Genomic DNA, 12,621 nt, shown 5'->3' with positions numbered 1-12,621 from the left:
CTCTCTACTCAAGTCTCTTGATGCGATAGAAGCATAGAGTTGGAATCATACAAAACGCAGCTGGCCCTCCACATTGCAGCTTTGACTTTTGCGGATTTGATTATTTGCAGATTTGATTAATATACACTTGTCCCTCCATATTCGCTAGGGTTAGGGGTAAGACCCCCAGTGAATATGGAAAAACCTTAAATAAGAAAAACACCATGTTTTTACCTGAGAGGACACTCTCTAGGAATCTTTAGGTCCGACAGACACTGACCATAGAACCACGCTAAAGATGCTACAAATGCCTAGTGGAGCGTTCTTTCTAGGCAACTCTAGGTCTTCCAGTGTAACATTTAGTTAAAGTTGACCATAGAGTTACACTGGAGGACCTAGATATTCCTAGAGAGAACATAGTAATCAAATCTGAGAATAATCAAATTCGCAAATGTCAAAGTTGCAAATACGGAGGGATGAGTGTATTCTACGAATCTCTAGATCCTCTGGTGCAATTCTGCCGGAGGTTGGCCATAGAGTTGTGCCATAGAAGCTCTTAGAGAAACCACTTCTCTAGGCATTTGTAGGTCCTCCAGCACAACTCTGTGGTCAACTTCTGGCAGATGTTGACCATAGAGTTGCACTGGAGGACCTGGAGATTCCTAGAGAGGTGCTCTTTCAGGTAAAAATAGTGCTTTATTTATTTATTTGCAGTTTATCCACATCGGACCACCACCACGCGTTTTGTACTTGTTTTGTTGGACTTGGTTGTTATCCCTGTTTTGGGGATTTGGGGATGTTATTGTACTTCGCATGGGGGGGGGAGCGGGAAAGCACTCTGCCCATGCTCAGGGGCACTGTTTTTGCTTCTGGAGAGCTGGAAACACGGACCCCTTCGACTCATGAATGGCTCCCGCATGCCTAATATGTGACTCAGTCAAAACACTCAAGAGGCCGAAGTCTCGGACGTTACACTACGAAGAAGGCCCTAACAGTGCTTCCATGGAGGGTTATTACTCTACCAACCAAGGCCTCTGTCCCTTATCCCTCCCCTTATCTCCCCTTGTCCCTGTTCCCCTCAGAGAGCGAGGAATACAACTCCCGGCATGCCACGGGACTTCGGGTCTGTGGGCGTGGCCTAAGGGGCGTGGCCTGTGCGGCGTCGCTCCCTGCGCGGACCAATAAGAGGAGGCCTGGGGAGTGAGGTCACTGTGGGTGACGTCAGGGGTTCAGAGGGAGCGAGAGAGAGGCAGGCAGAAGAGCTGAGGCAGCCAGCGAAGCAGCGACTGGGGAGCGGGAGGGCGCAGGGAGCAGAGCGGGGCCAGGGAGCAGCAAAGGCGGAGGGGGAAGGAAGGAAGGGCCTGCTCTTGGAGGGGAGGAGGAAGGAGAGGCCGCGGAGGGATTGAGGGGGGAGGCAGGAAGAAGGCCGGCCGGCCTCCGCGCAGGCGCAGTCAGCGGGGCTGGGAGCCCCCTCCTGGGAGCCCCCGTCCCTCCCCATCGCCAAAGGGGTCCTGACAGGAGAAGGGAGGCCGCCTCAGACTCCGCCGGCCGGGGGGGCGCCATGTCCTCCCCCAGCCCTGGCAAGAGGCGGATGGACACCGACGTGGTCAAGCTGTATCCTTACCTGCAGGCCTTCTTTTTTCTTTTGAGGGGGGCATGGGGGAAATGGGGCCCAGGAACCCTCCTTCACCCCCAAATTGGGATGTCTGTGGAGGAAGAAAAAGAGGGGTTCAGGAAATGGGGGGACCCCCTTTGAAAGGGCATGGAAGACTTTAGGAGAGGTGCCCCCCTCAGATGTGGAGCTGACCCCCAATAAAACAGGACCATTTCTTCCTCACTTGCTTGGAGGGAGACAAAAAGGACCCCCCCCCCCACAGAAGAGGGGTCAAGAAATGGGGACCCCCTTTGAGAGAGCAATGAGGGTAGAGATTTTAGAAGAGCTGGCCCCCTTAGATGTGGGGGTGACCCCCCACTAAGACTAGACGATGGCTTCCTCACCTGGGTGGGAGACAAAAAGGAGACCCACCCACCCCATAGAACAGGAGTATAGCAATAGAGGGGCCTTCTCCACTTAGGGGTCTCTAGTTGGGGGGACCCTCTCCTTTAGAGATGCACCCCAAGTGCATTATTGATATGCTCCATTGACATGCCTTAGGAACACCCCCCTCTCCCTAAATTGGGATATCTGGGGAGAAAGAAAAAGAGGGGTTCAAGAAATGGGGGGCAGTTAGGGTATAAAGGAAGACTTTTGGGGGGAAGAGACAAAAAGGAGGAACCCCCCATAGAACTGGAGTAAATCAATAGAAGAGGCTTCTTCACCTGGGGGTCTCTAGTTGGGGGGAGCTTTTCCTCTAGAGATCCCCTTCCCAGGTGAGTAGGCCCTCTATTGATACGCTCGACTTCCATGGCGGTGGGGAGGAGGGGACATGGTCCAATGTTATTGGTGGTTAGCCTTCCCCACATTTGAGGGGGGCACCACTCCTTTGGAGACCCTTCCCCTGGTGAGGGAGCCCCCTCTATTGCTATTTTCTAGAGAGCACCCCCCCTTCCAGGGGAGGAAGTTCCCTTTGTTGACACATGTTCCATTTTTATGGGGTTAACCTCCCACCCAATCTAAGGGAGGAACCTCTCCTTTAGAGACCCCCAGGTGAGGAAGTCCCCTTTATTGACATATTTCAGTTCTAGGGAGAACCTCTCTTTGAGAGACCCACAGGTGAGGAAGCCCCCTTTATTGGCATGCTTCAGTTTTATGGGGTGAGTCTCTCCCCGCATCTGTGGGGGGGGACCTCTCCTCTAGAGACTCCCCAGGTGAGGAAGCCTCTTCTATTGACATGTTTTAGTTCTGTGGAGGTAGGAGACTCTCTAGGGACTCCCCAGGTGAAGAAGCCCCCTCTGTTGACATGTCCCAGTTCTGTGGGGTCAGCCTCCTCCCTCATCTGAGGAGGGGAACTTCTCTGGAGACCCCCAGGTGAAGAAGCCCCCTGTATTGACATGCACCACTTCCTTGAGGGGAGACTCCTTTTTGTCTGTTTGTCCTCCTTCTCTCCCCCCCCCCCCAATAATGGTGGTGCCTTTATTCTTGTTTGTTTTTCTAGGTTTAGAAAGAAAAGACCTTTTCCAAAATATGGGGTGAAAAGTAAAATGCTAGGACAGGATGGTTTGGGTGGATTTGGGGGGGGGGAGGCTTTCAACTCTGGTAGAGAGTAATGATTTTCACCAACTCCAGGTGGATTTTATTTATCAGGATTTAACTAATTGGGGCGGAAGAGCAGCGACTCCTGTTAAGGCATTTTGGAAAGGAGCCACAGACTCAAAGAAAGAAAGAACGAAAGAAAGAAAGGTGGGACAACCTAGGTCTGCAAAGAACAAAAATATCCACCCTCCCTCCCTGTAGATATATAGAAAAGACCTACATTTTCAGGCACAGAAAGGTTCATTTACAGTTTTAAGAAAGAGACGCCTTAGGAGAACAAGTAACCCCCCCCCCCCCAAAAGCAGGAAATGGAAGACATTTTCCCTTCAGCTTTGTACAAACAAGGTTCTGCCTCCTTACGAATCCCAGCCTCCCCCTTCTTTCCCCCAAATATAGACATCTCCAAAACAGGTTTTCATTTCCCCATCCGCCTCCCTTGCTTTAGAAATGGCAGAGGTCCCCCTTTAAACCAGCCCCCTTCATGTCTGAGCAAATAATGGGCCCCGCTTACACAATCAGATGTCCACAGTCAGCACCCCCTCCTTGCAAAATAACTGACTTGTGGGGAGCATAGCCCTCCTTTCTGTGTCAGAGGCCTGTTTCCAAAGCCAGGTTTTCTGGGGGGTAAACAGGGGAACCCTCCTTATTTGCCATCTATAAATAACCCTCCGTGTCTCGGTGAAGGGAGTAAAAAACAGATTTTACTTGGACAATATCCATGGTTTTGTGTGTGTTGGAAGTGCGGGGGGACTGTCTCTATTTGTGCCCAGACTGAGTGCACCCCATTTCAGGCTTTGTGGTGGTCCTGGAATCACAACACCCCACACAACCCCACGGTTGCTCTTCCCTCTCCCCTCCAAACCAGAATGAATAGAAGCGGCTTTGTAGAGTGGGGTGCATTGGGCCCATACTTAGCTGTGTGGGGGGGAAGCATTGGCCATGTTCAGGGGGAGACTTGGTTGTTGACAGTTACAATCTTGTGATCAGCTTCTGGGGATGTGTTACTATTGACTCAGTTTAGTTCTAGTCTGTTGTTCAGGAAGCTTCTCATGCCAGCAAAGGGGGGAGAGGAATTTAATGTGGGGTGGGGGGTGGGGATCTGGATAACCAAATTCATTTAAGTGGGGCTGAGGGAGGGGGAAGAAGACCAAAACGACAGAAATGTGTCCCCTCTCTTTTCCTTTCCTCTCCTCTGGCTGCCGATTTTGTTTATGTAACACTTGAGTTCCATGTAGATTTTCCCCTTTACTTTTTTTTTTATGAGGATCTATCCTTGTTTTTCAATTTACATTTTCTCTTGCCCCTCCTGGGATGTTCACCTAATGCCTATGTCTGCATGTCTCTGTGTCTATATATTTGAAGAGTCAGGCTTCAGAAATCTCGCCATGAATTTGCTTATAGAATTGTTTTATTAATAGTTATGTTTGTCAGGTGATGGTGGTGGGGAGGGAAGCGAAGGCATGGTTGGGGGTGACACAGCCACTTGAAATGCATTTGGAGATGTTTATTGAACATGTTAACCTCCCCCAGGAGTATTTAATGGAGGAGGAATTAACCCTGTCGAGGGGCGAAGGGGTTACAAATGGCATTTCGTTTCCAGAGATAAACAAACTTGCTTAGATTAGGCCTGCTGGGGAGGAATTATTACAGCCAACGGTGACAGTGCATGGTGAGTTTCTAACCTCCTCCTTAACCACCGGTCTGTATCTGTTGAAAATTACAACAACCTCTGCTTCATACTCTCTTTTAAAATGTTTTTAACAAATAGGAAGTGGCTCATGACTGCTCTGGAATCAAAGCTATTTTTATCCCTGGCTTGAGTTGCCATATGCATGTCATAGCCTCCTTCAAATGCAAACTTTTATTTGATGGCAATTTTCTCCTGGTTTGAGGGAGGGTTAGGACTCCAGCAGGTTCAGTGATCAAAAAGTGTAAGTGTGTGTGTGTGTGTAGATTCTCATTACATACAAATTGTGAAAAGACAGCTGGATTATGCCAAGATGAGGCCCCACTGTGACCTAGTCTATCCTTTCTCCCTTCTGCCCTCCCCCACTTTCTGTTCACTTGGTTCCTGCAATAGCATTTTAGGAGACAAAGAGCAGGGTTTTGTTAAAATACATACATGACTTCATTGGGCTCAGGATTGGTTGGTGTGTATAACATGTTATCTGGCAGGAAAAAAGCAAATAGTGTGGCATTCTTCTTCAGTTCATGACTAGCTGCTGATCTCTTTTCCCCTGTAGATCAGAAGAAACAAAACAGCTAAAAACAAAGCCTCATTCTAAACCTTTTATTATCATTTATTGTCAGACCACTTTTCTCCTGTATGAAAAGTTTGTGTGGATGTGATGACCAAACTGCATTTTTGTTGTTGTTGTTCTCTGGTGTTCCCAGCTTGCATTTGTGCCTGTACAGTCAGTGTTTTGGGTACATGGATCTCAGCTACAGTGACACCAACCATTGTTTGCTAGGAAGTCCACTGTTTGCGTTGTTGTTGTTGTTGTTGTTGTTGTATGTCTTCAAATCATTTCTGACTTACGGTGAACCTATCATGGGTTTTCTTGGCAAGATTTGTTCAGAGGAGGTTTGCCATTGCCTATCCCTGAGGCTAAGAGAGTGGGACTTGCCTAATGTCACCCAGGGGGTATCATGACTGAGCTGGGAATCGAACCCTGGCCTCCAGGGTCACAATCCAGCACTCAAACCACTATGCCACGCTGGCTGTTGGGTACTCAGATCTCTGCTACTGTGATACTAACCACTGTTTGCTAGCAAGTCCCATTGGTTTTTAGTGGGGTTTATGTCCTAGTAAGTATGTCCAGAATAGCAGCCTTGGTTTTATATGAAGTTGTGGATAGAACATTTTTTGTATGAAGAAGTGGATTGTTTCTGGTGGCTACCAAGCAGAAGAGCTGTCGTATATATACAATTGGCGCTCCACATTTGCAGCTTTGACTTTTGTGATTTCATTATTTGTGGTTTTGATTAATAGGTTCCCTCTAGGAATCTCTAGATCCTCCAGCTGAACTCTGCCAGAAGTTGATCATAGAGTTATGCTGGAGAACACAGATGTTCTTAGAGAAAACAATTCTCTAGGCATTTGTAGGTCCTCTAGCATGATTTCATGGTCAACATCTGGCAGATGTTGACCATAGAGTTGCACTGGAAGACCTGGAGAGTCCTAGAGAGGTGTTCTGTTAGGTAAAAAGGGTAATGATCATAGCGGAATAGCGGTCTATAAATAAAATGTATTATTATTATTATTATTATTATTATTATTAGTGTTTCTTTGTTTGCGATTTTTTTACGTTCACATGGGTCCTTCACCCCTAACCCAGCAGATGTGGAGGAACCGCAGTATTTTTTTGTTTTGTGTTCTCAGGTTCTGTGCTTTCTCTGTTGCTCATGGCAGCGTTTCCTGCTTTGTCAGTTAGTACCTCCCCTGTGTAACCTTCATTTGCAGCCTGTGAGCCTGTACCTAACTTTGGGACAAGGTGTGGGTGGGGAATGAGGACATGGCCCCGTGGAAAGTGTGCAGAGTTGTCTCTTTCCTTCTCTGACAGGTTTGGTGGGATGGTTGGTGGCGTAGCTTCCCACCACCTTCCTATTTTTACTCTCTCAACATGGCTTGTGCTTTCTGTGCACACACATCTGTGCAACTCAAAAAGGGAGAGGTTGGTTGGCCAACCTCTCGTATTACATGGGTAACTTGTTCGCTTGTCTAGTTGGAAGCAAACCTCATCTTGGCAATTGCATGACAGTGATCTGAAACTCTGAGTCATCTCAGTTGCTTTTTTGGACGCTTCTCTAAACATTGTGCAAAGCTTTGAAAGAAATGAGAATCTCTCTCTTTATGTGTGTATGTGTGTCTGTCTTTGTATTTCAACCTGAGTTGGGGAATTGCAACCCTTGGTTGGTTTATTTATTTGGCTGTCTTTTTCTCAGGTTTCTTTCTTGTGTTGCAGAGTTAATCATTAGTTTAAAACAAAGAAACACCAATGTCTTTCTGACTTTGGCAGGGGTGTCCTTATAATAGGCATCAGTGAACTTAGACCTTGAAGTTTTAAGTTCTCCACCACCTCCACCCCCACTTTGTGAAGAGGTTTGGGGAAATGGCATTTGGTTCCCGGCGGCTAATGAGTAGAGAAATCCCCCCCTTCCCTCCCTTTGCCTGGCACTTGGATTCCCTCTCCTTGCTCCGGAAGGACCCAGGACGGCTTGTTTTGGAAAAGTCTTTGGAGGCTAAAGGCCTTTGGGCAGGCCCTGCAAGCCAGCTCATTGGCTGTTCTGTTACTACCCGGAAACTGAAGCTTAGGCGGAGCTACCCAAACAGCTGATGGAGTGTGTGACAAGCATGTGTTTATGTACAGGAGCATGGGGGCTGGGAAGTGTTGGGGGGACTTGTTTGGAAGGCTTTGGCAATTGTGAGTAGGACAGTCTATGCTGGGTCAAGGGTGTGCATGGTGCAAGATGGGAAGGAAAAGTTCCCTGCCAGCGGAAGGATGCACTTGTTAATTCTAAATCATGTTAATCTTAAAGGCTAGCCTAAATGTCAGGGATGGGCTCCCTCTGCCCCAATGAATTTGCAATTAAAGTTTGGTTATAAATTGTTGTCTTTGCCCTCAATTTGATCTTGACTCATGGCGACCCTGTAGATGAGACATCTCAAGACTCTCTAACATCCACTGATCTGTTTGGGTCCTGTAAATTCATACCAGAGACCTCCTGGTGGGAATACTGTGGCTATAGTATATCTTGATTTCAGTAAGGCTTTTGACAGGGTTCCCCATGATATTCTTGCAGACAAGCTAGTGAAATGTGGGCTAGACAACGTAACTGTTACATGGATCTGTAATTGGTTGACCGGCCGAACCCAAAGGGTGCTCAACAATGGCTCCTTTTCATCCTGGAGGGAAGTGACCAGTGGGGTCCCACAGGGCTCTGTCCTGGGCCCAGTGTTATTCAACATCTTTTATCAATGACCTGGATGACAGAATTGGGGGAATACTTATCAAATTTGCAGATGACACCAAATTAGGAGGAATAGCTAATACTCCAGAGGACAGGATCAAAATTCAAAATGACCTTAATGGATTAGAAAGCTGGGCCAAATCTAACAAAATAAATTTCAACACAGAGAAATGTAAGGTACTGCACTTAGGGCAGAAAAATGAAATGCACAGATATAGGATGGGGGACACCTGGCTGAACGAGAGTTATATGTGTGAAAGGGATCTAGGAGTTCAAGTAGACCACAAATTGAACATGAGTCAACAGTGCGATGCAGTAGCTAACAAGGCCAATGCAATTTTAGGCTGCATCAATAGAAGTATAGTATCTAGATCAAGGGAAGTAATAGTGCCACTCTATTCTGTTCTGGTCAGGCCCCACCTGGAATATTGTGTCTAGTTCTGGACACCACAATTTAAAAAGGACGTTGAGAAACTGGAGCGTGTCTAAAGGAGGGCGACTAAAATGGTGAAGGTTCTAGAAACTATGCTCTATGAGGAATGACTAAAGGAGCTGGGTATGTTTAGCCTGGAGAAGAGAAGGGGTCATATGATAGCCCTCTTTAAATATTTGAAGGGATGTCATATTGAGGAGGGAGTAACTTGTTTTCTGCTGCTCCAGAGAACAGGACCCAGAACAATGGAAGCAAGCTGCAGGAAAAGAGAGTCCACCTCAACATTAGGAGGAACTTCCTGACAGTAAAGGCTGTTCGACAATGGAACACACTCCCTCGGAGAGTGGTGGAGTCTCTTTCCTTGAAGATCTTCAAACAGAGGCTGGATGGCCATCTGTCGAGTATGTTTTGATTTAGATTTCCTGCATGGCAGGGGGTTGGACTGGATGGCCCTTGCGGTCTCTTCCAACTCTATGATTCTGTGATCCTTTATAGAATCCGACCAGCTAGCATGTGGCCTTCCTCTCGTTTTGCATCCCTCTACTTTTCCCAACATCATTCTATTTTTAAATAAGTCCTACCTTCTCATGATGTGGCCAAAGTACGACAGCCTCAGCTTCATCATCTTGGCTTTCAGGGAGATTTCTGGCTTGATTTATTGTCTTTTTTGGCTGTCCACAGAATCCTTAGTACTCTTCTCCAGCACCACATTTCAAATGAAATAGTGCTATAAATTACTGTGCAACAATTTGATGCATGGGGTTGAAAGTCTCATGGGTCATAGGAGCAGTGTTTCTCAAATATTGCCCTCTGAACCTGTTCTATCTTGAGATCTGTTTTCTTTCATTGATTTTTATTCTCTTTCTGGGGGTTGGGCAGTGTTTGTTTTGTTTTTAATACAAGACAATTGGGCCATGTTGATCTTCTGGCACTGATACAGGATTTGTTCCAGTATTTCTGCAACAAGTGGAAATGTGTCCAGATTGTCAATTACTTTTAAAAAGTTTAAAAAAACAAACACTGTAATCTATCTTTGAATAATCTTTCTATCTTTTAATAAAGCCAGTACCTCTGCCAAAAGATCAGGCCATGGTGAAGTGGACACTTGAGAAAGAGCTTTGAATAGGGAAACAAGGTGAGGATTGCCACTGGAAGCTGGGGAAGTCTCTCTCACAGACATAGGGTGTGTTAGTAAGAAAGTCAAGTTCCAGAATAGTACCCATTTGGAAGCTGGTGATAAAGAACTGAATGATGGGAACCCTGGGCTCATCTCTGCTGTTTTGCCTTGTCGTCTAACACTGGACATGTCACAATTTCTGAATATTAGCATTCCCTTCTGTAACATGAAGATAGGAGTAAGCATAGGATTTCTTCATTAATAGAGCAAGGTATCTTAGACTGGCTTGCTCTTCTACTTGGTCCCAAAAGGCAGGGCCAGGATTTAAATATGTCTGATGTGCTCTTCCTATGTAGAAGGAGGATTCTTCTCAGTTCTGGTCCTTCCTGGTTTCAGGAAGCAGTGCATTTACCAAGGTCCACTTAGGAATTATTTTCACCATTCTTTTCATCCCCCTTTCTACATGTCTACTGAGAACAGATGCCAGAAGGTACGAGAGGGAGAGAGTTCCACATTGTCACTGGGCATTTGATGAGGTGCCATAGGGCTGGAGCAGGCAAAAAAGGGGCAAGAATGCCACCTATGGAGTTCTTCAGTGGCTGTACAAATAGGCTTGAGGCCCCACAAGTAGCACAGACATGCTAGTCAAACAGCAATAGTTCCAGCAGTGAATTTTGCTTTGAAATACCACTGGATATAAGGTGCTCCCTAGGAAGGTATGTTTCCAGCCTCAGCTGAATTGCCATAGAATCTTCACCATGAAAATTGGTGGCTTCTTCATCTTCGGTAAAGGCATGTTTGTCCTTTTCTTGAAGGAACCCAATGTGATGTATATCATGTTTGTTCTTCTCCAATTTATCCTCAGCAATATTGTGAGGCGAGAAGGTAACAGGATTCAAAATTGAAAGCAGCAAACCAAATCCAGCTTGATGCTCCCCAATCCTAGTTATTTTTGGATATCTATTTTTTTAACTCTCACTGGTTTGTAGCAGAATTTAAAAAGCAGTACAGAGAGCCAGCCTAGTGTGGTGGTTTGAGTGTTGGACTATAACTCTGGAGACCAGGGATTGTTTCCCAGCTTGGCTATGAAACCCACTGAGTGACCTTGGGCAGGTCACACACTCTCAGCCTTAGTGGAAGGCAATGGCATACCTCCTCTGAACAAATCTTGCTAGAAAACCATAGGGGAAGGGTGTCATAATTCGGAGTTGATGTGAAGGCAAACCGCTTCTGAACAAATCTTGCCAAGAAAATCCCATGATAGATTCATTTTAGGATTGCCATAAATCAGAAACAATTTGAAGACATACACAGAGTAGAAGAATCATAGAATGTACTTAGTGAAATTAAATATACAGTTCTAAAGCATTAAACACAAAATGTACCCCATATCCATTTAACTTCAGCATACAGCAACCATTAATTTCCTGCTCATGACCAGTTCTTCAGGTATTTATATCAGGGGTGTGCAAAGTTATGCCCAGGGGTTGTAATACCCCAGGCCACACATTTGTGGTTACAGAAGCCCCCACATCAGCTCCAAATACTTTTTTTTTTTAAGTTGGTCCAATTTGGAGGTAATTTTCTATCCCAGACCATGGAGAAAGTATTCAAAGGTATGAAAGTAAGTAAATAAATAAAACTTGGCATACAAATAAAAAATGACCCTTTAAGTACCAAGAACTGCACTACTACCAAATGCATCAGTTTTTCATTGCAGTCTCTCTCAAAACAATGACAGGAAGCAACAGCCCATCAGTTTCTGTCACCATTTTGAGAGGTGCAGAGGAAAACTGTCATTGAGGCATGTTATGGAGGGAATGCAGTCCTTGGGGAAGAGGAATTGGTTCCTGGCTCCCACCCAGTTGCCCCTCCCTGATTTACTTAGCAGTTAGTGGGGAAAGGAGATTTAAAGCTCTTTGGTATGATTTATAAACAGCCTTTCTGCTTTGAAAATGTAATTAAAGACGCTAGCATGAAAGGGATGCTGAAGGGTTGGACAGACAAACAAGCTATTGAATCAAGTATATTTGACTGAAACAGAATTTGTCTCAATTGTTACAAATCCTTAATTGAAGCGCAAACTTAGAATCTTGTTGAAATGCAATATCATGTGTACTTTTTCTTTTCTTATGATTGGGGTTGGGGAGCAGGGAGAAAGGTCCTGTGTGTGAAGTGTCCTTTGAAGGCTTCATCACTGTTGTGATGTTCAGAATCAATGTTCAGATTTCCTCTCTCCACCTTGTGTGGTGTTTTAGTTGGTTGTCACACAAGATACAGTACTTCCCTTAACTCCCAGTCTTATTGACTCATGCTTTGCAATCCAGTCTTGTTCTTTTTTGCAGAAAAAATAGCCACTTTAATCTGTAGCTGCAGAAAATCCTAAAGAATTGTAAGTGAAAATAGCCATTGTGAACACAAAGTGTTGAAAATGATTATGAAATACACAGTTATATATATGGGACTACTAGCCAATTAATGAGGCTTATAGATTGCCTTATAGCCAAAAATTAAAATAAAATAAAGTTCTATTTTTCATTGTGTGTTTAACTTAAATTACTTTCCCACTAGTTTTGACTAAACATGGGCAAATCAAATATAATGTGGCAAACCTATGTAGTGAGGAACAGTCTGCTTACAACAATATAAGCAGGGAACACCATTTCACAGAGGGGCAGCTCTGATTAAAAATTCATATTTTTAATCTGCAATTAATGAGTTGCTTGAGCATGCTGATTGATTGCTAATGTGATACCTGTATCAGCTGTGCATAAATGATAGCTTTCCAGGATTCCACCTTGCTGCTTTCAGAAATAAACTTAACTAGCCTGTGCTAGGTTCCTCGCTTGTATGGAAGGGGGGCTTGGCTTTGATTTTAAATTCACTGTCTCATTGTTGCTTTGTCAGTTTGAATGCGTATCCCATTGA

General features: G+C 45.2%; 1 protein-coding gene across 1 annotated transcript in view; it reads left to right on the top strand.

Moving 5' to 3' along the window:
* The first annotated feature begins 1,217 nt into the window (after window positions 1-1,217).
* UBE2H (ubiquitin conjugating enzyme E2 H) overlaps window positions 1,218-12,621 on the top strand; it is a 66,969-nt gene continuing 55,565 nt past the window's right edge. Inside the window, exon 1 of the mRNA XM_042467166.1 lies at window positions 1,218-1,593. Coding sequence (XP_042323100.1) covers window positions 1,541-1,593 — 53 coding nt within the window. The 5' untranslated portion in view covers window positions 1,218-1,540. The remainder of the gene's footprint in view (window positions 1,594-12,621) is intronic.

The sequence above is a fragment of the Sceloporus undulatus genome, chromosome 5, assembly GCF_019175285.1.
Source record: "Sceloporus undulatus isolate JIND9_A2432 ecotype Alabama chromosome 5, SceUnd_v1.1, whole genome shotgun sequence".
NCBI classification, from domain to species: Eukaryota; Metazoa; Chordata; class Lepidosauria; order Squamata; family Phrynosomatidae; genus Sceloporus; species Sceloporus undulatus.
Note: the sequence above shows the minus strand (reverse complement) of the source record. Positions and strands in the feature narration are given on the sequence as shown.